The 24672-nt window shown below is 42.5% G+C and overlaps 2 protein-coding genes across 9 annotated transcripts; one reads left to right on the forward strand and one right to left on the reverse strand.

The window, feature by feature from the left end:
- Positions 1-12542: 12542 nt before the first annotated feature.
- smim29 (small integral membrane protein 29) lies at positions 12543-17096 on the forward strand. 4 transcript variants are annotated; one of them, XM_073469869.1, is made up of 6 exons: positions 12543-12640; positions 13147-13430; positions 13553-13578; positions 13681-13786; positions 14635-14696; positions 15451-17096. In XM_073469869.1, exons 2-6 carry the CDS (start codon positions 13323-13325, stop codon positions 15497-15499), a joined length of 351 nt encoding a protein of 116 aa, XP_073325970.1. In that variant the 5' UTR covers positions 12543-12640; positions 13147-13322; the 3' UTR covers positions 15500-17096. The 4 variants fall into 4 exon arrangements, with proteins under 4 accessions (XP_073325970.1, XP_073325972.1, XP_073325969.1 ...); XM_073469868.1 differs by having other exon boundaries at positions 12578-12652; XM_073469870.1 differs by lacking the exon at positions 12543-12640 and adding an exon at positions 12656-12736.
- Positions 17097-17231: 135 nt separating this feature from the next.
- On the reverse strand, positions 17232-23973 carry hmga1a (high mobility group AT-hook 1a). 5 transcript variants are annotated; one of them, XM_073469873.1, is made up of 5 exons: positions 23888-23973; positions 22636-22752; positions 21657-21737; positions 20258-20311; positions 17232-19367 (listed from the first exon to the last, which is right to left on the reverse strand). In XM_073469873.1, exons 2-5 carry the CDS (start codon positions 22729-22731, stop codon positions 19308-19310), a joined length of 291 nt encoding a protein of 96 aa, XP_073325974.1. In that variant the 5' UTR covers positions 22732-22752; positions 23888-23973; the 3' UTR covers positions 17232-19307. The 5 variants fall into 5 exon arrangements, with proteins under 5 accessions (XP_073325974.1, XP_073325977.1, XP_073325973.1 ...); XM_073469876.1 differs by lacking the exon at positions 23888-23973 and adding an exon at positions 23586-23691 and having other exon boundaries at positions 22648-22752; XM_073469872.1 differs by lacking the exon at positions 23888-23973 and adding an exon at positions 23586-23691.
- Between the last annotated feature and the right edge of the window lie 699 nt (positions 23974-24672).

The following is a 24672-nucleotide window of genomic DNA, read 5'->3' on the forward strand; positions in this document are numbered from 1 at the left end:
ACCGGCAGTACAAACACACCATATTTTTCCGGCCGAGCTTCCTCTCCCGGTCCAAACTGCACAGCATCCTCCCAGAAGCCTTATTGAACTGGGCCATCAGTTCCCAGTTCAATAAGACTGGGAAGATCGCACATACATCCCGAGCCTTCTTGCACATACAAACAACAGTCTGTGCTCATCAAACAGCTGCTTAACCCGCCTGCTGCAGCGAGGTTTCCGTCGTAATGCCCGCAAAACAAAGAGATCAAACAGAGAAATCAATATTCACCCCTGAGTTATCATTTCTTCCCGGTGAGACAGCAGCAGCTGCTCTTAGTGAGGAAATACAAGTACATCCTGAGGTAATCTCCTCTAAAATCAAAAAACAGGTGAATTATTAAGAGAGTCAAAATGTTCGGAGACTACAGATCAGTGAATGCGATCCACTGGGAGGCTGAAATGCAACCCTGCAGCGGCGTTGTAATCCTATATGTCGTGTTAATCATGCACACTCATGCACAGAGACACCAAATAGGGTAAAACTCAATGCAAAAGTCTCAAATAAGAAACAGAAACGACCTCCAGTTAGCCCTCTGATAGACCGGAGCTCCCTCATGAAATATTAACAGCATTGACAAAGAGCTTTTTAATTACCTAAAGTGGTGTGTTTAGCATTATTAATTATACAGAAGGTCCTTTAAAAGCCCGTAACGCTGCTTCTGGATTACCAGCGGACCTTCAGACTAAATGAAGATCGAGCGAACAGGAAGAATTTCGGAGAGCAGACAAAACAAACAAGCTACATCTCACCTTCTCCACCAATGGGAGGTCAGGTTTCCATAAACCTGAGAGAGAGCTGTTGGTCCCCTGCAGGAGATCACCTGTGCAAAGACAAAAAAAAAAACAATCATGAGAAGTTGGGGGTCAGTCCTTTGAGTATCGAGTAAGTTTGCTGCTAAATTGCTTTTAATGGGAATATAAATGGAAATGAGCCCAACACGTTTGAAGCAAAGTGTCAAAACACCAATTATCTTTACAGATGCAGAGATATTAAGAGATCAGGTGGATTTCATTGTGAACTATCATAATCAAGGGAGATTAGTTAACTCGTGGGAAGTACAAGATTTAATAACCTCAGCCTACTCTGTTGTAGTCCATAATTAATGTTGGCAGAGTTATAAACCAGTCAATATTAAAGAAAGTAAGGTGATCATGTACCGTATGGAAACTACATGGAGTGAAGGAACACAGGCCTTCTACACTGACATACGATTTGCAAATGATAATGTATATATTCGGCTTTGGTTTTAAAAAAGTGTGACCTTTTCGCTCTCGACACCACATTTTAATGACGTACAGCCCACGCAGAGCGCAGAACTCGACATATACTGTTCACCCACACTACGAAACCTTAAAGACGTCATACTGTGGCTGGTATAATTACAAGAGGCACTCCTACAGTGCAAACGCTGAATCTCATCAAAATTTCACTTCATATCTGTTTCTTGAAACATCACACACTTATCATCTACGCTGTAGTGATTGTGTAGTACCAGGCACACATCTTACTTCTCTATTTCTAGTAGCAATTCTATTAATAAACATAAATATACACATATATCTATCTACTAGTGTAGAGGAGTTAGTGTGACGTGCCAGTTTCCCCCTCAGGGATCAATCAAGTATTTCTGATTGTGATTCTGACTTTTTGTATCTAGAGCAAATATTTTACCTGGATTTACTGTTTGCATTTATGTTATTTACACCTTGTAACTTAAAGGATAAGTTCCAACAAACATGAAAATTCAGTCATTATCCACGCACCTCTACGGCGGTGGAAAGTCAGGTGAAGTTTCGTAGTCCACAAAACATTTCTGGGGCTTCACGACAACACAGTAAATTACAGCATTCTCCTGAACAACTGAAGTAGACGGGGACTTTTTTCAATACGTAAAATTAAAAACAAAACAAATTGACTCTGTACAACTTGCATAATCCCAGTCTCTGGAAGCTCCGAGATCCAGAATTGATTTACAAAAGACCTTATTTAAACCCTCGACATGTGATCGAGCTTGTGAACCCACTTCAGATGGGGAGCACGCTGGCGCTTTTGACTGAGCAGCTACAGTGAAGACTTTGGCTTAAAAAAGGGTGTAAATGACGTCTTTTCAAAATAATTCGGGATCTCGGGGCTTCTGGAGACTTAGACTATAATGGAGGAGCTATATGGAGCCACTTAAAGTCCCCATCTTCTCCAGTTGTTTCGGAGAACACTGCGACCCTGTTTTGCTGTGAAGCTCCAGAAATGTTTCGTGAAGTACAAAACTTCACCCGACCTTCCATCAGCATGGAGCTGAGCAAATAACGACTGAATTGTCTAACATCCTGCTCGTCGGCCATCTTGTCCTCTCTTTAATACCTGCACATTAAGTGTACAGTGTTGATGAGGTTATAATGACTTCAGTTCAGCTTCGCTTGCCTGAAAGCGTGATGTGACTGTTATTATGTTTTCTGCATTTGTATTTGAATACGTTTGTGTTTTTATTCATGTTGCGTGACAGAATCTTTCTCCCTGTAGCTGAGATTTGCTCCTGCGCCTCATGAACAGGACAAGCAGTCTAGATAGTTGATCACTCGACTGAAATTTCAGGGAAAAACCACGATGAAGCAGCCCACCCGTCAAAAAACGAAGCGACCTGAGATGTGGGATGTCTGTCTGCGGCCACCTCTGAGAGGTTCATGTTAAAACGCTGAGTCATGGCCACTTTATGCCCCTGGTGTTTTTCATCAGACTGTTTTATAGTTCTGAGGGATACAGAGACCAGCAGCCTCGCAGTGAAAGCCCAGCATGGATTCGATCATTTAACAGACTAATCTTCATTAATCCATTAGCTGATCAAGAGAAAATTAATCATTTGAATAACAATTTCAAACAAGGCTAAGGAAGTACATGTCAAAATTTTTCATAAAGTATAACCTGTTCAATGTCTTATTGTTATGTTTACAGATGTCGATGTGTCTTGTACCTTTTGTAAACATAGTAAAGAAGCAATCTCGTGCAATATCCCCAAAGATTCTGAGAGAGACCCTAAGTCTAACTTCTTTCTTGTCTACTCTTTAAACCTTAAAGATATCGTTTGTTGCTATGATAATCCAGATGATGGCAACTCTTGTATGTGTGATCAGCTTCATTGTTCTACATGCCAAATTCTCTATTCACAAACTGAAATATTCAAAATGTCTTCCTCACTTTTCACCTTTTCTTCTGGAGCTAAAATCACTATCAAATCCTTCAGTTTAATAAACAACAAAAAGTGTAATACATTTATGACTAATGATGAAACCCTTTGCTCTGAAACATCTGTCTGATTGTGTTTATATACCTCTGTGTGGTTTGTTGGTTGGTTTGTGATCAGGATTACACAAAAACTACTGAATGGATTTCCACGATACTTGAATGAAGAATGGGTCTCGGCCTAGAATGGACCTCATTAACTTTTGGTGCCGATCTGAATGAATCCCAGGTGGGGTTTTTTTTTTTTGGACATTTTTTGTTAATTTTCCAGAATAATGCATGGATCTTGATGACGTATGTCACTGTCACATGTGACTGGTATCTATGGGTGAGTACAATTTGATGCGGATCCTAATAAAAATCTGGATCTAAAGGATTTGAATGTGTTTTATTACATATTGGATCAGTCTTGATTGAATTAAAGGGGAATGCTCGGCCTTAGCAGAGGTGTGCACTCTACAGGGTGCCATTCTAGTTTGTTTTTATGGTTGTTTTTTGTATTTATTTCTTTTATCTCTACTTTATGACCTTCACGTTTATTCATTTTGCTTACATTTGATATCTATTGTCCTGCCTGAATTCTTTGCAAAACATGAGTTTTACACACCAAATGATGAATCGGTTAAATAATTGTGTAGCTGCAGTTCATAGCTTCCAATCAACAGTTTCAGTCCTAGCAACACACACACCATGATGAGCTGCTTCCCCATCCAGTCAAGAAGACGACATTATCTCATCTGCCTCTCTGTCCCTGAACATGTCCATGAGGAACACACCCTCTAGTGTTCACAGCAATGACCTGAAGCTGCTGCTGCTGCATTCACAGGTACACGCTGTCACCAAAACAATGCAGAAACAAGACCCGTTCGTGATGGCGTTCAACCCTTCACGCCAGTATCGAACTCCGGTCCGTGATTCATGCCCTCGATTAGCACGCTGGGACTCCATTTTGGAGCGCCCAAAAAGATCATGACACACACTAAGTGAGCGCTCTGCCTCATGTTGAGCCACATGACGATGATTCAGAGGAGGCAGACACTGACATGTTGTGGTGACAGTGCATGAAAGGCAGCAGGTAACGTGGGCGTCAAGAAACACACAACATTATCCACTTTTATGTACCTAAAATCATCAGATATCACCTTTAGTGAATTCATTATTCCATGAATATGTCATAAAATAAATAGCATCTTTTTCTGTTTATCTTTCTGATGTTTAGCATCGAATAAAACACGTTAGGGCTGCACAATACATCGCTTCAGCATCGATATTGCAATGTGCACCTAAAAATGTTGTTGTCATGGTTTGTTTTATTTTGCAGATTATGTCCTCATGTGTATTATTGAGACTTTCCACTTCCTGTCTTTGTCTTTTTCTGTGTTTCATTTGTGAAATTGCAGTGTTCAGTTGTTTGTTTTTCCCCAGACTTTCCTTTGCCCGCCTTTTGTTGCATGCTTTTTGGATTTTTGTGCTTTTTGGACTTTTCATTAAAGCTCGCTTTTTGTTCATTTGCTCGCCTGCCTCGCTGTGACTGCGTGTCACAACTTCTTTCTTTTTTTTTTTTTTTGCTGCTCGATACAAAAGGAAAACTCGCACAGTTGTCATTTCCCATGACTAATCTGCAAGGGAAGTCTGTCTGATATTATAATTTAGTCTGATTTAAGGGTTCTTGTATGCCATGGGAGTTTGTTGCTTGTGAGTGTGGTTCTTCATGCACATCGAACCACCAATCACAATCAAATCTTGACTGATTTATCAACAAAGCAGGGCCTATTCTGGGTGACAAAATGCACTCCCCCTACAAAAAATACCCCAATTAATCTAGAATGATTCATTATTTCCAAAGCGATCTGGTGAGGATTCCTGTATTTTTTCCACATATTGCAGAAAACCAAAACATCACATTCTCAGTTTTCCAATATCGTGCAGCCTGTGCACACAGGTAGAAAAAAAAATGATGAGACTCTTTCTGCGGTGTGAAAGGCGCCTGATAAATTGGCCACCTTCGATTGAGTCTTCCCCTGCGTGTGTTCTCCTCTGCGCTGAGAGAAATGAGACGCTCCAGCTGCCCCTCCTGTCCTGACTGTCTGTTCGTACGTTGCCTCTTTTTTCACACCTTGTCAGACACCACCATCTCCTCCTTTAACAGAGCAACAGCTTTTAACCCTTTCAGAAACAAACACATTAAAGAGGGTATAAGCAAAAAAAATGTCCCTCTTTCACACATTGTCCTCTCGTCCTCGCGCATGACGTCTCAGGACGCCACACACAAACGCCAAAACCTGACAATGTGACACAACAACAGCGAAAGGTCAGCGACATGAGAGAACACCACGCTACTCCATGTAGGATACAAGCCCAGAGATGCAACAGGAATAAGATCTAACTGAAAACATAACAACCAAGTACGTGTGGGAGAGGAATCTCATCTGAAACCAAATGATCGTGTTTTCAACTGGCTCGTAATGTGACGAGAACAAAGCAGCCCCCACTTGACTGAAGTCCTGCACCTCTTTTAGATATCTCACATTCAATAGGAGAACGAGCAGCCAAATGACAATAGCTTGAACTGCAGCGCTTCCCACAAATCCCACGCTCCTGTTAATCCTTCGCCAGTTAAAGTGGACGTGGCCAAAAAAAGATTCAGATTAAAAACTACCTAAAACCATTTTGCAAAAAACTGTCCGCAAACTATTATTCTTATCTTCCCGGGTTAATCTCGCTGCACACAACCACTGCGCTCCCTGCTTAAGGCAGATAACATTCCTGTCACAACTACTCTTTTTCTATTAATGGTTAAAGATAACCGCAGATCGAGCCAGTGGCTGCATGAGTGCAAACGGTAATTAAATTCCTGAGCTGGCCAACCACGATCAGAAAACAAAAACGAGTCAAGCATGGAGGCACAAAATGAATGGCGCCGCAGACACACTGTGAGAACACGCTTGTGGCTTTGAAAATAAACAGCCTCAAAGGGAGAAGGAAGAGTAGTTTGTGACTTAATTATAGCTCTACGCCTCTCAAGGACGCAGACAAGTGCAGACTCACACACAAACAAACACTGCACAGGCAGACGGCTACCTGAGTTTTTAGTATTGGTACAAAAATAAACTTTGACACATTTGTCTACAAAACCCGATCGACAAAAGAAGCTGAACCACTTAAAATGCTGGAATTGGATTTTAAAGGGAACTATTTGATCAAAGAATAAGCGAACAAGATCATACATCTACGCAGTCCTTCAACGCCAGCTTTCGGTGAAGGTCAGTCTCCGATAATTTGGTGGCCTTTCAGTCGGTATCAGACAGGAATAGAGGTTTGATACCCGGCTTTACTTTTCCTACTAGACCTAATTTAGGCCTGAACAGGCAGCTATAGATCAGTGACTCCCAACGACCTGTGGATGAATGTGATGACAAGTGTCACAAGATGATTAGAGGATAGACAGATGGATAGATAGATAGATAGATAGATAGATAGATAGATAGATAGATAGATAGATAGATGTCCTGATGAGGATGAGATTATGTCTTTGTCCTTGTCCTTTAGGTGTGGATCCAGATATTTTTATCACTTTCATTAACATTGTGAGATATGGCGTTTGTAGACATTCTTGTTAGTTACTGCATGGATCTTGATGGAAAAACAGCTGGCGTATTTAGGTGGCTGCTATGTATGAGTGAGTACAGTTTGAGGAGGATTCAAGATGACAACATAAATATCCGGATCTAGCGTATTTGAATATGTTTAATTTGATACTGGATTATTGAGTAATACAGTACAAGCAAAGGTGACGGTTGGGCTTTGGCGGAGGTATGCGCTCTACTGAGTGCCACTGTAGTTCTACATTTTGACACTAACATGGATGGAAGGAAGGAAGGAAGGAAGGATGGATGGATGGATGGATGATAGATAGATAGATAGATAGATAGATAGATAGATAGACAGACAGACAGACAGACAGACAGATAGACAGATAGATAGATAGATAGACAGATGGACAGATAGACAGATAGACAGATAGATAGATAGATAGATAGATAGATAGATGGACAGATAGATAGATAGATAGATAGATAGATAGATAGATAGATAGATAGATAGACAGACAGAAGGACAGATAGATAGATAGATAGATAGATAGATAGATAGATAGATGGACAGATGGGAGCTGCTGTTGAAACACTTAACTTGAAGAGTGAGGGTGAACACTGCTAATAAATAGCAGGCACTCTTTAACTCCCCCCATCCACAATAAAATTGGATTACCCCCCCTGACAGTATCATCATCATCTCCTCTCTGCAGCCTCGTGCCGGCCTCTCTTGGGGGCACCTTGACTGCTGACAGACGCGCTCTCCAGCAAACAGTGGATTCAGCACCGCGGACAGCTCCAAAACAAGCTGAGGCGGACACGAGCGAGCTGTCTGTCATCTGCTACGTCACCGTGAGGATGAGGGGGGGGGGGGGAAGCTGCAAGGGAGCGCACAGCAGCCCCTTTAATAAGCACTGTCAGTGGGTAGTAGCGTGCACAAAGACATGAGAAGTAAATGGAGCTGTGTGTGATACTGTGGCCGGATGCGTTTCAGCTCTGGAGCACATTTGATGAATGATTAAAAAAAAGAAAAGAAAAGAGGACCACATGCAGCTAATCCCATGTAGAGAGCAGGATGCTCCTCCTCTGTGGTGCTGTCGGTTTGTCAGAGAGAAAAACAATGACGCTGGAGATGGCTCCTCGCTCTGCTCTGACAACCAATTACATAACGTCAGAGCGGAGTGCTCTCATTAACATTCGCGTCCATTTCACTGAGAGATCCTCAACAACAACAACAGCAAAAACACCATCTCCTCATCTGCAACCATAAACCCCCACCACAGAGGTAAAGCAGGCTTGACTGCGACGCGTTTGACCGACGTGCTTCACATTTCTGCTCTTGTTTACGCATTTGGCGCATGGAAAGGAACATAAAATGGCAATCCACTCCACCACCACCTATCCCCCCACCTCCCCCAAAGCCTTGACCACCATCTCCATCTACTACACTTAACATGGCAGCACTCTTTCATATTATCGTGACATGTTCTCTCTCTCTCTGGGAGGCAGATGAACACTGTGCGTGGCTGATACAAATTTAGACACCGAGGTCAAATTTTGCACATCCTGGCGATTCGAAGGACAACAGAAACAGCTGCATGGTAAAAAAAACAAAAAAAACAACAGGAACATTTGGTAGACTGTGCAAAACACAACAGAACGACTCAAGGATAGAGTTTAGCTGGAAGGCAAAGCCTGCAATAGTAATCCGAGATGATGCAAGATGGTCCTCTTCACCCTTGGCGTGTGCAAACAACGGTACAGCACATAAAATGACGCATGCATAATTCAAAAATTGCGTTTTTTTGCAAATGAGTGTGCAGTACTTGGTCGGTGTGGCAGCACAGAGAGGATGAGACATGATCCAAACGATGGGAAATGATGCGAGATTCCTTTATCCCTGCGTCGCCCTTTGCTAAAGGGAAAAAAAGGATGCTCAGCTTCTCTTCCTCCTGTGCAGCAATGTGCCATCGACGCACACAAACACACACACTGACTTACCGGAGATGCAGCCTGCTGCCGAGGTGCGCCACTACCTAACAGTCTATGTTGCAGTTTATTCAGTATTTCCCCTTGCAGTGACAGAAGGTGACCCTGCGTTCTCTCTGCAAGACTCTCTGCATCCACTAGATCACGATGCACGCAGCAAGGGGGAGCTCCACAGCACAGGCGCGCGTCGGGGGGATGGCCCAGCGATTTCCTTTCAATGGACGACAGGAATAGGCTGCAGGGAAACGAGTGAGCTAATGCAACTCGGACTTCCAATTCCCTTCCCCGACATTTGCCACATGAGCTTAGGGGGAGCTTTGCCAGATGTGTCCGGATAGATCTGCAGATGGCAGTGGGTCGTTTTTTTTTTCTTTAGTTTTTTTTTTTATTAAAGCTTTCATGGGCAAGTGTGGATTATATTTGAGTTTGTGGAAAACATTTTTAATAGTAGATAATTGATAAAATTCTCAAATTATAATATTGCAGTTAATGTTTGTGATTTATAATGGGGAGAGCCCCAAATGTGACTTCCACTTTGCAGCCAATCAGGAGAGCGGGAGGTGACAGGGGGCGTCGCCTTTCGTGTCAACCACGCCCACATTGCACTACACTGCAAGGGAGGGAGATGGACTGTTGTTGTCCTATAGCTGCCAAACAGGCCCACTGAACCCCCATAGCTGTGCATGACTCTGACATTTTGTGCCAAAATACTCCCTCAGTGTGGGCACTGAAGAACAGTGAAGTGCACTGTAAACGGAGGAGTGACCGAGCAATGCATAGATGACCATATTGCACACATGTTAGGAAGCATGTGGTGAGGTTTAAAGGATACGTTCGAATTCAAATGAGAATTCAGTCGTTACCTGCTCACCCCCATGCCAAAGTTTTGTAGTACACAACGCAGTTATGGAGCTTCACAGCAAAAGCAGTATTCTCATAAACAACTGAAGTAGATGGGGACTTGTTTTAAAATGTAAAAAAAAAAAAAACAACCAAAAAGAAAAACATGAAGTGGCTCCATGCAGCCGGTGCGGCGTTATCATCTCTGCAAATCAATTTGGGATCTCAGGGCTTCTGGAGACTTGGATTATGCCGAACGAGCTGTATTTTTCAGTTGTTTTAAAACAAGTCTCCATCTACTTAAGTTGTTCAGGAGAACGCTGCAACGCTGTTTTGCTGTGAAGCTCCAGAAATGTTTTGTGGGCTACGAAACTTCACCCGACTTTCCATCGGTGTGGAGGTGAGTAGATAATGACAGATGTTTTCCTTTTTTGGGGGAACTTGTCCTTTAAAATTAGTGTAGCAGTAAAATCTTGCGATCTCTGTGTTTTTGTCACTTTTTGAACGGCTGAGTTATGTTTGGACGACCCACGGTAGCAATAAATGGTGTTACGTTGCTTCATTAATGTGAGAATTTCACCAACAATGAAATCCAAATAATGGTGTTTTATGTACCCGTAGTTTCATTTTTAATCCTAGGTCTGATCCTCACATCGTAGCCCTCTTTCAATCAAGTAAACAAAATCCAATTTTTGAGTATAAGTCAATCACACCTATTTCATTGTTTACTCAAGAATATCCTGGGTGTTATTTATAAAATGACAACAACATGTCAAGCCAGCGCAGGTTCTTTATATTCATCCTTCCCTTGATAGGGCCCTTTGTATCAGTGGACAAACAATGAACTCTATCACCTAATGCCTTCAATCTATGGATTGGTGCAATGATATCCATTTGTAATTTCATCTTTCTGTAGCTCTGACAGATTTGCTAATTATCTAAGAAATAAAAATGTTAGCTTTCACCAAACATCTCTGCTAAATCAGGGGAATCAGGGGGAAGGAGCCTTAAAGCAGATAAACTAGACGCTGGTTTTGGTCTGACTTTGTACAGTGAAAGTGAAATCTTCAGGAGGATTGTTCTCTTCCCTTTCTTGCTTTCTGCTTTGATTAAACAACACCACGGTCGATTCCTCTTTCTCTCTGCTGTGGTTCAATTGTGTACTGTTGAGGAACATTTAATCTCCCTGGAAGCGACAGATTTTCTGTGCTAATCAAATTCTCATGAAAAACTAAAAGCATTCTGAGGAAGGAGCCTGAGGCTGCAATTGTTTTAGGATCCACTGCGGTTTGATTTGGTCCACTGATTAACCTCAGCTGACAGATAATGTTTAACTTTACACATATATGTGGGGTTTAACTGTGTAGCCAACATTAACATGGGAAATATAAATTCTACCTTCAACCAGTGCCATCTTCTTAACTCAAATGTGTTTAGTGACATCTAATGGCCACTGACTGACAGTGCAAAAACTACAAGATACTAGATAAGAAACTTTTTTATCTTTTTCAAAAAGTTATGTAACATGTGACATATTATGTATATAAACATTTAACATTATATAACATTACATTATATAACATTATAAAGTGTTAAAGCATTGTCAGTTGTTTGTTTTCACTAGTAACAACGTGCATGTTGAATACATAGATTTGCACTGTTAGTTTTATATAGAATACAATATGGTGTGTTTTTCATCAAGTTAGAGTACAGGTGAAATGGAAAATCAAGACAATGACTAGATTGGAAATAACGACTCTTACCTGAAATAATAATTTAGTCCATCAAACTTTGTCAGAGAAACCTCCATTTGCAGAAATAGCAGCATTTCTGTTAAATCCTTCCACTTATTTTAGAGTTGATTTTGAGAACAAAATTCTCTGTACTTGTCAGGATACTCCAAGCTGTCAGGATGCGTTCCCCCTGTTGTAAATGGTCAAATTTAATGATATCAGCCTGAAAATCACAGGACTTATCTGTTGTGGGGAAAGAAGTCAGCAGTATGAATTTGAAAGATGTGTGAGCCTCCTTTCCTATGGAACAGAGGGGGGACAGTATCTGACAGTAATACTCCAAGCTGTCAGGATGTGCTTTACCTGCTATAACGGAGCTGGATTTAAGACAAATATGATAAAATAGCGATTTACATTTAGCCTATAAATGAATGAGCATACTTTCTTCCAAAAGTCCATAATATTCAAAATGAAAAGTCTCCCACAAATATGATATTTTTTATTGATAGAAATAACAGTAGTTGGTTTTGTTAATAAAGACATAAAAGCACGAACATATGTGCTGTTGTCCCAGTTTAAAAATATAACTAGACAGTCATGAAATTTGGATTTCACTTCTACAATACAACATCTTCAGATAATTGCACCACAATTTAATTATAAAGCGCTCACGTGTCTTAAAAACGGCGGTCGCTAACAAGTGGCCAAATGAGACTACGGACGTCGTCACGGACATTAAACGTCATCATGCCGAACATGAAGACTTATCTACTCACTATTCCGTCTTTAGTTACAAACTATTCTAACTCTAACTTTACAACTTGTACATTGATCAGTTTATTGAAAACGTGTATAGTAATTGTGTAGTAAGACGCTTAGTGGTAGTGACGTTCAAGTCATGCGACCGCAATTTAACGCTAGTCTTTAGCATGTCATCTTCTTCGAGCATTTCTTAAAGGTATTTATGTAAATCAAGCCAAAAGGCAGTAGTATGGAAACAATCTGTAAAAAAAACATGTAAAAACCGACAAATAGACACCATGTCGGAATAATAAGGGGGGGTTTATTTTGACATAATTTGTGCGATCGCGCCGCTTTTATTGTGAAAGACTCAGACCGGAAGTGTAAGTGTTGTTGATGCTGACGGAGGACAAACTGCCTGCTGACCACAACACAACGCTCCTGACAAGAGAGGCTCATCACATCGCACCGTGAGCACGAATGTACTTGAATTTATCTGAAAAGAAGAGCGCGTGTATTGTAGGTCGTTAGTAGGTCGTCTCGACGCAAAAGACTTGTTTCAGCCGGTTTGTACAGTAAAGCAACTTGTCAGTAAAAGCGCCATCTAACGGCGCAGCTAGCGGTGATGTTAGCGGTGTTTATAGCTAGTAACGTTGGCTAAAGGCTTTCTAGCGTTATCAGCGCCTTCTGAACAGGAGAGTTCATTGACTGCAGTGGGTATTTACTCAGTTGTGTGGCTTGCACGGTTAGGGAGGACAGTCACACGAGCAGATGTGAGCGTATATCCGCAAACCAACTGACTGCAGCATGAAAAGTGCCTTCACCCAGTAGCTACCTGCTAACAACGCATTAACTTTTGTATGCGTTACTGTTGCATACCAGCAACTTGTTTGAGTATCGTATCCGTGTCCGACCTTTTGCAAATCCATTCATTTGTAACAGTGCATCAATTCTTGTCTTTATTCTCGCTGATTAGGGAGGGCGGGGATACCATGTGGAAGTCACATGAGCGACGAGGATGAGGCATAAACAACAAGCGGGCAGCTTGAGGAGAGAGCCGCTGCACAGTGCCTGCCGCAGGGAGGGGGTTTTCTGCTTGTAAAGGCCCTGCACAAGCAGCCCCCCTGTGTCCCCGTTACCTGAACATATGCAATGAACAGCACGACCGAGCCCCCTGCCATCATAGATGGGGATGTGGCTGTCGGTTATGTGTTGGTACCATTTCTCCTCATCACCATCATTGGAGTAGCTGCAGCTGTGGTAAGTGGGTTAGCTGGGTTGCTTGGCACAGGATGACTTACAAAATTAAAAGGCTGTGACAAGCCTCAATTGAGAGAGATCACATGCAGATCATGTCACGCGCTCCATTTTATCTGTTTCAGGTCATGTATATTCGTAAGAAAAGGAGGTAAGCTTTTTTAATCTGTATGCTTTGTGATCAACTTGATTTCGGCACTCCTGTGTCTCTGTGATTGAATCAGTGTTTAATCTCATTTATATTGACTCTCAGAATTGACAGACTCCGTCATCAGCTGTTGCCAGTTTATACATATGATCCTTCAGAAGAACTCAATGAAGCTGAACAAGAAATGTTGTGGAGAGAAGAGGACACGAGGGTATGATGTACCATTACTTTTGCCATGTTTACCTGCAAGTGGGACAACTTATGATGCTGCATAAAGGAGATGTGTGTCCTTTCTAAATGTAGAGGATTGGAGTAAGCATGCCAGATCTTAATACAGTTAACCACATGTTCTGCTGCCTGGTTTTCCTGCAGTGTATTTCTTGTAATTGTGTTGTTGTTCTCGGTTGCGCCATTCACTCTAACGACACAGCAGTTCCTCAATTGGTTAGTCACTTCCTCCCACATGTAGAAGCAGAGCTACCGGATATATAGTAGAAAGTAATAGTAGTAGTATAGTATGAATGTTGCGGGACTTGTTTTTTTGTAAGCCTCCGATCCCTCAACATAAAAGTCAGTGGCTGATTTTGGTTCCTGTTGAATGGTCAGATATTTGAGAACCATTAACTACAACAAATGTTGTAATGTTGAGTTTGAAGAAGTTTCATAAACCAAATCGTTTTAGTGTGTCCATGTGGCCGTTATGTTATCTAAGGTTTAACCAAAGATGTCTTACCTGCTCTTGAATCTACTCTGATGCCCCGGGTGGTACAAAGACTCAGGCAGAAAATAGAAAGAGATTATTGCCCTAACATTCCCTGAGGGTCCAACTCTTACTCTTGGCCCAAAAGTTGCAAAGATAGCGTTGGCAACATCACTTCAGCTAGCATCCTGGCTAGTGTCCAAAGCAAAAAGCAACCCAAAAGAATCCCAATTTGACCTAGAAACCCTCATCTCAATGCAATGAAAAGGCAGAGTTAAACACCCTGTTGTATTAATAAGTAGCCAGGTTTTGTGACTTACTGAAGTAGTATAAAGAATGTTGACTTTGAACCATCTCAGGTCCCATTGCTAAGGGGAAGCACATATCAACGTGGAAACGCAACACCGGCGCTCCCCCTCAAGTAAATACCCGTCCGTTCACTCCTGTTTTACCTTGATTTCTGTCACTATCCCTCTTCGCTTTCTTTGCCTCCTCCGTCAGCGAGGTTCTTTTTCGTTTAGTGTACAGATAAAACAGCACCTCTACCTGTTTTGGTTGTGCAGTGATGGACGAGCTTCCTTTTGTGTTGTGATTTGACATTTGTTTTTCCAGCACAGTGGCAGACCAAATAGCATAATACAAAGCAAAACTTAAAAGTATCCAATCTATACACGGGTGGTTTTCATTTTTCAGCAGCCACACTGTGCAAAAAGTATTTTCTTCAGAAAGACAAATTAAAGCAAAAAAGTTGTCTATTGCCAGTTTTAATTAAATAAAAAAAAAAAATATTGGCTTGGTTGATTCCTGTCAAAAATCATGCACTGAGCCATGAGAAACACTAGGTGGTGATATTGACCAGGGGCAAAGCTCATTGAGTTTTACCCCACAGTCGTGAAAACCTTGTTTTCTGAAGAATCTACAAAAATCTGAGTGAAATCATGTTCTTAAAAGGTCAGTGCAATCAAATCAAAAAAAAAAAAATTACTCTCAAAGGATCATTACTTATGACTGGTAGTTTTTGGTTAATTTGGTTCGATCACCTGGGGTTTTGTGATATCCGTCCTTGAGATTTTTGCCACTAATCAAATGCATAGAAAGTGTCACAAAGTCATGCCTTCTAAAAATGACTGTGTTAAACTGAACTTGCACTTACTGCATTTTATTTTACTTTGCAGATTGTTCAAGGCTGGGCCAGAAGTTATCAACAGCGACGCCCTCTTCTGACCAAAGACGTCAATGCATGATGATAGTAAACCACAGCAAAGAACATTTTCAGCCATCAGCCACACAGATCAGTCATTTTTGAAGTCATGTTCAAGACACCCTTTGTTTGTTTTCTTTGTCTTCACCACTATTTGCCGTTTTCTTTGATCACATCAACAACAGTCAGCATTTTTTGTTTTTCCTGTTGTCTGTAAAGACAAGTGAGTGACTGTTCATTTGTGTGGTTCTGATACCAAACCTGTGTGCCTAACAGACACAGTACCTTAAACTTATTTATTTGACATTATTTATTCAGACTTTTTACTGTGGTGTTTGGTGACACAAATGAAAGTTAAGAAAGGTGGACTGTATCGAAAGATACAGACTCCTGCTGGTTTAATCTGTTTGTTTACACTCATAATGTTGTGGCTGACATGGTGGCAGCAGTTATGTTCATGTGGGTTGCAGAAGGCATTTGTATAATTGAGAATAATTTAGTTCTGCACTAGTTAAAACTCATCATTCCTGCTGCAGGGTTCGTCTCTGTTTCCCGGACAGGTTGGTGTGCAGGTTGTTGTGTTTGCTGTGCTTTAAAAACAGACATGACTTATTTAATGAAATGCATTTTCAGCAGTCACATTTTGTGAGATGACACACTAGAGAAAGAGTTTTAAAGTCATTTTTTTCATATTGATAATGTTAGAAATAGCTGTCTGGTAAACTTTATTTAGTTTTTCTTTCTTTTCTTTTTTTTGTCAAAAGGACATACACACCCTCTTTGGTTCTAATTTCCTCTCAGGATTTAACTAGCTGCCCCACGATCTGGATCTTTTTGTGGTTTAGCCAAGTCCTATGACTCTTATCAATGGCATGAAAAGCCAGTTACGAAGTAAATAACACCAACCTCCGCTCATCTCCGAAATGAGTTGTGACTAGTGCCCTAAAAATGTCCTGTCTACAAGGCATGGCACCAGCACAGATTTACCTCAAGCTGAAGAGTTTGTTCAGATGAATGCCATAGGTCTGACTGTATCAAGCACTCAGGAAACCTCACGTTTTTTTTCTTGATGAATTGCAGCCTTTCCTGATCTTAATTTGCCTTGCCTTCATGAATGTAAACCGAATACAACTATTACACTGTTCTTATAGGGGAACATGTGTTGCAGTTTTTGTGAATATAAATGTCTTCGACAGATGAAGCCTGAACTTTGTTTTCAGGTATAACATCTGGAGGTGCTTCACACACATTGAGCTTTTACATGGATGTTTGCTGTAGTCCTTTCTGGACCCGAAAACATCTTCATGCCAGAACACATTCCTCTAGGCTCTAGTCATCTTTACATCTCATTTTCTACTCATTAACTAGAGATTAAGTAAAAGAACATTAAAATACGGTAGTCTAAATTAAAACTGTACAAATATCCAATCGTATTGTATTGATTTGCACTGTCAAACTTGTAATGTGATGCTCTGATTTTAGATTGCACTTGAAAAGTGAAAGAATTACTGATGTAAATACGACTTTGGCAGCACTGTTACAGACTGTTGTAACAGTTTGTTGCTTTGAGAGAGAGTTGATGGGCTGATTTGAACATGTGAATAAAGTAATAAGACTTTGCCTTTTGTGCAGTTACTGTCATTTACAGTTAAATTAGCCTGATAGTCGTTATGTTGAGAAAATTATGATACACATCGTTGACCTACATGTGTACTTGAGCCTTTGGGTGGAAATAAAGAAGAAATGACAGAAAAATGACAAAGAAAATTCTCTTTATTGACCATTTCTGATACAAATTGTTGTAGGGCACCATAGAAATATAGACATTGTACATTTATATACGGTGTACATTAAAAAGAATGATCCCATCCTGTTGAGTTTACAGTATATAAATGAACGGATGCATGTTGTTGGTATGTAAAATGACTGATATTGTTGGAAAAAAAAGACATGAAATGAGTTGTTGTATGAGTATGGTGAGGGTGGCTGTGTGTGGTAGTGCCAAACACACAACGGCCAACAGAACAGTTAAGTGGAAAGAGCGCCCAGTCTATCACAAACACACAAACATTTGTCCATGAAAATCAGAACCAATATTTCAGTGCACCAGAAGAGTTTTTTTTTAAACGGATAAAAACACACCTGCTAATCTACCACAGTCAGCGAACACAGTTGTCAAGCTGACAGGTCTCCCTGACTTGCTTCACACATTTAATACAACCTGTCTGCAAGCTCCGGTTATGAATGAGCCAAGACGTGCTGCGTATGCACACACAATCACAAACTTGAAAATCTTAGATACCTCATTACAGTCAGGTTAAAAAAAAAAAAAAAAAAAAAATACACAAACTTTGTAATAACGACATCTTTCCAACTCATGCCAGAGGTTACATTTTTAAAACAACAGAAAACCAGTTAAATGCAAATAAATGGTAAAGTAAGCTGTTGAGTGAGGTATGAAATACCAGGCCTTGTATCGCCTGTTTGCAGTTTTCCGGGTTTCGTAACTGAGGTTGTAGCAGCTTAGGTGTGTGGAAAAACCCAGTTAAGTGGACTGTGACCGCGGGTTCCCTGACACTTAGAAATACACAAACACCTTTTTTTTTTATACCTGTAGCAGACGGCATACAACACACATTGTCAAAAAAGACTAAGAAAGTATATTACTGCACTAAGTGATGACAGAAGGACCAAGCTAGGTGAAGCAGTGAGAGCTAGATGGAATGAGGAAACGAACGCACAGCCCTGTTGGATAGTAGTGCCACCAACTATCCTCTGTTACAATCAAACTCCTTGTTTGACCAATTGCGATTTGCCTTGCGAGTGATTGAGTGAGCGCTTGGAAACTGAGGACCATGAGAAGACAAAGACGCCAATGTAACAGCATTTGTAAAAGCTCCCTGAAGAAACGACACTGATGCTCTCAGCCTAGAACTCTGCCAACCCTATCCTTAAAAACACACATTATATACCAAAAAAAAAAAAAGATTTGAGTTTTATTATATCATGAAAAGCAGCACACTCATGTTTTAAATGGTATGTAACCCGAAGGAACAAAAACAGTAAGTCTGATCAGACTGTTCTGATTACTAACGATACACTTTACATCTCCCCTCTACACGCCGAGGACCGCGAAGGAAGTTTGAGAAGTAAGTCTAAACTGCACTACAGGAGGTGGGAGGGAGTGAAGGTGGTGAAGGCGTTTCTGCTCTACTGGTTAGAAAGGGGAGAGGAGGGGGGAGAAATCAGTTAAGCAGGTTAGAAATGGAAAACGCACTTCTACCATCAGTTATCTATTCTCATCCTAAACTCTGAAGCTCAACTCCATCTAAAATACGATGCAAAGGATAGGTTAACCACTTCACACAAACAAAAAAAACCAAAAAACAGCAAGTATAGGTAAAATTCACCTTTGTCCAGTACAAAACATGGAGAGGAATCTATATGCCCTACCATCTCAGATGCGGGTACAACAAATAAGTAACATTAAGCAGAGAAAATGTCCTACAAACCATCTTTAGGGGAAAAAAATGGAAACGTCCAGGCTCCTTCGAGCACACCTTTTGTCCAGTATAAAAGACTTGTGATACCATGACATGTAGAGAAAAGGGCTGTTACCTTTCATGTAATTCTTAGATCTATGCTTGAGCAAGGTCCATCGTTCTATCCAGTGCTGTTGCATGATTATTTGTACTGTGTTTAAACCCTCCTTTTGGCAAAGAGGGCTTTGTCGTGAACAGTGGTCATGTGGTGGCACTGGTGTTGGAGATACAGCCCAGTTCTGGTTAACAGTAAGTCAGTATGTTGAGTGAGGTAGCATGCGTTGTGAAATTACTGGTCCTCTTCTTCCTCCTCCTCAGATGATTCCTGGGACGCCTTTTCTTCCTTCTCCTGTGACAGAAGGGGAGGGGGGTGGGGGTGGGGGGGGTTGAGAGAGAAAAAAGAGAAGTCCAGTCAGGCCTCGACTACGCCCACAAGGAAAATGCTTCTCAAGTGCCATTGACATTCAGCAACAATGGCTGCCTGTGATTCATGTCTCAACGTGACTGTTTTTACTTTTCACAGCCCCCCTGAGTACCAACTTCAAAAAACATAAATGTTATTATGAATGTCTTTGATAAACCACTGCGGCATGAAGAACACCCAGGGGAAGGGTGAGCAATCTGTAGTGAAAAGTGAATCATAGGAGCGGTGAGTCACAATGAGGCATCCTGCTTTAGCACACTCGCCTTTCCTCCTCACACTCAGTCACTCACTACAGCCTGAGATGTTCATTCATAAAAATGAGAGGGATAGTTAGGAGGGTAACTTTGGGTCATTCCTTTCTGTGACTAATTCAATCCAGACTTCTTTCAGAGTACGCCCTAACCACTCATGCACATGACAGAATGTTACTACAAGACCGCAATTTCTTCCTAGATTAAACATGCTTTTCTGACCGGCTGTACACAAGTGCGGTTGCTCATTTTTGCAGTCACCAAAAAGAAAAAAGCGGTGCTGTCATTTGACACCGGTCGAGGAGAAAATTGTCATGCAGGCTCAGATTTGCCTTCACATGAGCTCTCGGTGCCTGGAGACGTTTATGCGAGACTGCTCTAAATGAACACACGAGAACCAAAATAGCTGCGATGAGTAAAAATGACTCGTCTGAGAGGAAGGAGACAGTCAAGGGAATTAGGAAAATGCAATTTCGCCCTGCAGACAGTCATACCAATCATAATTCAATTGATGAGAGGAATGGTTTAAACAAATGTGAGCACTGTTTGTCCTGGGACTCTTACCTCCTTCTTAGGTCTTCCCCTGCGTTTTGCCCCTTCAGATGGGGCTGCTGCCTTCTGCGAAAAAAAAGGAAGTGAAAGCTTAACAAAAAAACGAAGAGCCATGGGTGGGGCGTGGCAATGCATTTTGTTGTGGTCTTCATGCCTGTTGATCTGTGGATCTGTTCAGTTAAATCTGAAGCTGCAGCTGGATTTTCAATTAATGGTGTCCTTTTCTTTTATTTAGGTGAGGTGTTTGGGAAAATGCCTTGATGTCAAGGAGAGGACATAGACTCTCTTAGCATCTCAGGTTTCTTTTCCTGACTGCTGTTACATTAGGGCTGCAAGGAAGTATGGTACAAGGGATGATCCGGTTTAACCTTTGCTATAAGAATGGAAGCGCTGAAGCACCTTTTCATTGCATTTGAAGACCTTTAACGCGCTCTCAGCTTGGCTGCCAATTAAATACTTCCAAGGCCATGTCACTCATCTATGCATCCTCTTCAAACAGACGACATTTTGACTGCAGCCACAGACCTTTCGGGGGGTTATTGCAAAAACATGGAGGTGTAAACAATCTATATCTGCAGAGCTCTGCCTCTATCTGCCTGCAGATGGCGGCAGTAGCTCTGTAATGACACAAACGGAAAGGGGGCATTGGGTTCATTGGCTATTATCTGGAAGGCCGACAGGAACTGCACACAGGGCACTCCAGTTCGCTGGCCACCTGGTCTGAGGCTCAGAGACAGCTGGTGGAACTGAGCGGAGACACAAACCCTCTGCAGCTTGGCCCTCGCTGCTAAACCTATATCATACATGTATGCGCGCTTCCCTCTCCCTCTCCCTCTCTCCCTTTTCCCATACATAGCATAGCGGCGAATACAGAGCGCATGGGGGAGCTGGAGGGCTGGGGCGAGGGAGAAAATCAGTTGTTGCTATGGAGACGACAGGCAGAGAAGAACTAGGGCTGTGTGCTGGGTGGGGGCGGAGGGGTGCTCAGTGTCAGCTTGGAAACAGTCTTGCGGCCTCTGCACCTGCACCACACTGTGCATGACAAGCTGCAGGAAGCTGGAGGACAGGAAGTACAGGGTGAGCATCACTCAAAAAAAGAAAAAAGAAAAAAGTAAGGCAGTAAACCAAGGTCTTTACAATGGGAAACCCTAGCCAGGCTATTTCTGACACCAGGAGGGGAAGCAGCTCAATTGCAGCCAACCGATATATCAAGAGCAACAGCAGGACGTCCTTTTAAGAGGATGAGGTTAGCTACCGTCGAAATGTTCATCAACCGTAAAGGAAATCGAGGGTTAGAAAAAGGGGGAAATGCTCGCAAGACAAGACACGACCGCGAACGCTGCGCACATCTCGTCATTCCAGCTCAGGATGCACGTTGGCCATTGCTGAAACGTAAAAAAACATGACTTACCTTGCCCTTGCTAGCAGTCTTGTTTTTGCTGCCCTTCGGCCGTCCTCTGGGCCTCTTTGGAGTCGGGGACCCACTTGGCTCCTGGCAATCAAAACAGTGGAGGATAAAGTTAGCACACAACAGAAGAATACCTACATTTTAGCATTTACAGCGTGAATATTTGAATGTGTTCGAATTATAGTCTCAGACGAGTACGTTATTCAAGGTCAGTGTGGCTGACAGGTGGTCGGCGCCACAGGTTGCAGCCTCACCGTTCAAGACAAACAAATACTGGATCACAAATGACTTAAAAACATGTCAGCTAGAGCCTGAAAGCACCAAACATTAAAGTGTAGGGGGGTGGGGAATACCTGAGCTAACAGTCAGGGGATTACCATCACCTCCAAAATGCAAGGTAAATTCAATATGAGCCGTCTTGTTCATGTGATAATTTGTGGTCGCGAGCTATGCCATGGCTGACACGTCTCCTGTTGCATTTCTAGAGTGTTTACAACCGCAGCTCATAGCAACCGAGCCATTCGATACTAAAACACAGCGCTCTGAGTGACTGCTTTATGAGCCATTCTGTGCTTCCACTCTGCTGTGTCATCCATTACATGACGAGCAGAGGTGGGCCGTGCAGAGGGGGGGTTAAAGCCAGTTTAAAGGGGTAGGGTTACAGGTTGCTTACAAACCTGGTGAGACAACACAGGAAGTTTGTCGTAGGGTTACTACTTTTACACTGATAACGGGGTGGAGGGGGGTGAACAAATGGTCACTGCAGCAGCCATTATCTTGATTCGGGTGGGGGGGCGGCTTATGACATGGACATGCATGAGCACCTCACCTGCACACAGTGATATCTACCTGAGCATCAGCTGGAACAGATGCTGGCTGGACTAAGAGGCGTGTTTCACAGCTCTCACAGACACAGTCTTTGTTTTGTTGTTAATGATGTGATGAGTAGTACATGAGTAGTAGAAATGGAACCAGAACCTACGTCAGTTTCTACCTGGGGCTGCTTACGGGGTCTCCCACGCCCCCTCTTCTCTGTAGCCTCCTTCTCCTTCGGTGAGACTGTCCCCTTGTCGCTCATGTTTGCTTAGCTTTTTCAGACCTGGGGAATAAATCACACCAGTCAGGGCTTGATGCCGAGGCAAGGCGTCGAGTTCTCTCACACACACACACATATACACACATGCAGCACAGTAAAAAAAAAAAAAAAAATTTCAACTCAGTGACCGCAAACACACAAGCACAAGCGCACAAATGACCGGGTGCTAACCGCGCACCGGCAGCAACGCGTTTGACTCAATTAATCCGCATTTATTTCCAGGACTATTTCTGTCTCGTGCGCGCTTCCCCCGTTACACAAACAAGGGGAGGTTGGCATCTAAACCGGCTCGCATGATATAGCTGGAGCTCCGTAGGCGGTCGCAGGCCTGCACAAAACCTTAGCCAGAAGACGAACTGCTGAACCCCCCCAACCATGTTTAGAGGCCCGTTATTGTGGCCTTGCGTGAAAGCTATCAACTGTCCTTCCCAGCGTGTGTTTGCACGCCGGAGCCGCGGAGAGAGATCCCCACCGACCGAACTACCGACCCTTCCGACTACACAATGGCCGGTGTTGTGTGTGTGTGCTTCGCCTCGGTGAAGGTTTGCAAGGCTAAACGTAGCCATAAGTCTGCGCCCCCTTTGGTTTTAAAATACAACAAAATGAAGAAGAAGAGAAAATGCAAAGCGAGCGAGGTTTCGTTAGCGGCGGCTGGCGGTGTCAGCGAGAGCCCGGGCCAGAGCAACAAAAGACGGCTCACATTTTGAAGCGTGCAGCCTCCCCTCTCTCCGGCCGGAGCTCGAGCTCTGGTTATAAAAATGCTACATTTGTAAAAAAAAAACAAAAAAAAAACAAGCCTCTTCATCTTACCGAGTTGTGCTTCGCCGTGCACTCACCTCTATGTGTCGGCTATAACCTCTGCTCTAAATTTAAGACGAAATGTTTCCTTTAAGCCTGGCTGGTTATACCCGGTTAAAAGCCTTGCGCCGATCTATAGGCTACAGCTTTTATTCGTCAGACAACACACAGCCCGCCCCTTCCAAATCCCAGCTCATGCAGCGTTAGAGAAAAAAAAAAAACACACACACACACTGTTATGAATTAGAAACGAAACAAAACAGATATATATATATATATATATATATATATATATTTTTAAAAAGAAAGAAACAAAATCAAACAATTTTAAATTATTTACCAGCAGGTTGTGAAGTTTGCTCCTCCGGCGTCCTATAAATAGCACGTGTGTCTTGTCTCCCTGCAGATAAGGGGGGAAAAGGCGCCAGCCAGGAGCAGTTTTGGGGCAATTTAAAGAGCCGCCCTCATGGGAGCTGAAACACTGGAGGGCGGAGATATGATAAATGGGCCACCAACAGTACCAGAGGAGCTCAGCCCCCATCCTCCTCCTCCTCCCCCTCACCCTCCTCCTCCTCCACCTCCAGGATCCCTTCATATTCCTCCAGGTTTGATCCCAAAAAGTGTTAAATGTGTTTTAAAAGTGGCAGAAAATGCTCCCTGCAGTGCAAGGAAAGTGGTATGGTCACGTGTGCGATGCTGTAGGCATTTGCTCAAAAGGACATACCACATTCTCCACAGTGATGGTGAGTGAACTATGACCTCCCCCAATGTAAACACAAGCCGGTTTGGAGGCTCTGAGAGGCATCTCTTGTTACTCTCCTCCTAAAACCCTTATCTTCCACAGAGGTATTCGCAGCCTTTACTGGGGGGAAAAGTAGCAACACCAGGATGTGAAAGTGCTCCATGCGTCTGAAATGTTAATTAAAGTAGGGATTTGTAGTATGAAAAGTTACTAAAGTGCTGTTTTCATCTGCTTCGTGTACTGTTGGGTGGCTTAAAGGATGGGTTCACCCAAAAATGAAAATTCAGTCATTATCGCCTCACCCTACAAGCTGATGGGAAGTAGGGTAAAGTTTTGTAGTCCACAGAAAACATCCCTGGAGCTTCTGCAGCATCCTTCTAAAC

The sequence above is a fragment of the Pagrus major genome, chromosome 7 (genome assembly GCF_040436345.1).
Source record: "Pagrus major chromosome 7, Pma_NU_1.0".
In the NCBI taxonomy this organism is placed as follows: Eukaryota; Metazoa; Chordata; class Actinopteri; order Spariformes; family Sparidae; genus Pagrus; species Pagrus major.

Excerpts from the sequence above, each read along its gene's own strand:
- smim29 (XM_073469869.1), top strand. The coding sequence starts at position 13,323 with ATGAACAGCACGACCGAGCCCCCTGCCATCATAGATGGGGATGTGGCT. Across the intron at positions 13,579-13,680 it reads TATATTCGTAAGAAAAGGAG|AATTGACAGACTCCGTCATC; the intron begins GTAAGCTTTTTT and ends ATTGACTCTCAG. Across the intron at positions 14,697-15,450 it reads ACACCGGCGCTCCCCCTCAA|ATTGTTCAAGGCTGGGCCAG; the intron begins GTAAATACCCGT and ends TTTACTTTGCAG.
- hmga1a (XM_073469873.1), bottom strand. The coding sequence starts at position 22,731 with ATGAGCGACAAGGGGACAGTCTCACCGAAGGAGAAGGAGGCTACAGAG. Across the intron at positions 20,312-21,656 it reads AGACTGCTAGCAAGGGCAAG|AAGGCAGCAGCCCCATCTGA; the intron begins GTAAGTCATGTT and ends TTTTTTTCGCAG. Across the intron at positions 19,368-20,257 it reads GGGGAAGACCTAAGAAGGAG|GAGAAGGAAGAAAAGGCGTC; the intron begins GTAAGAGTCCCA and ends CTTCTGTCACAG.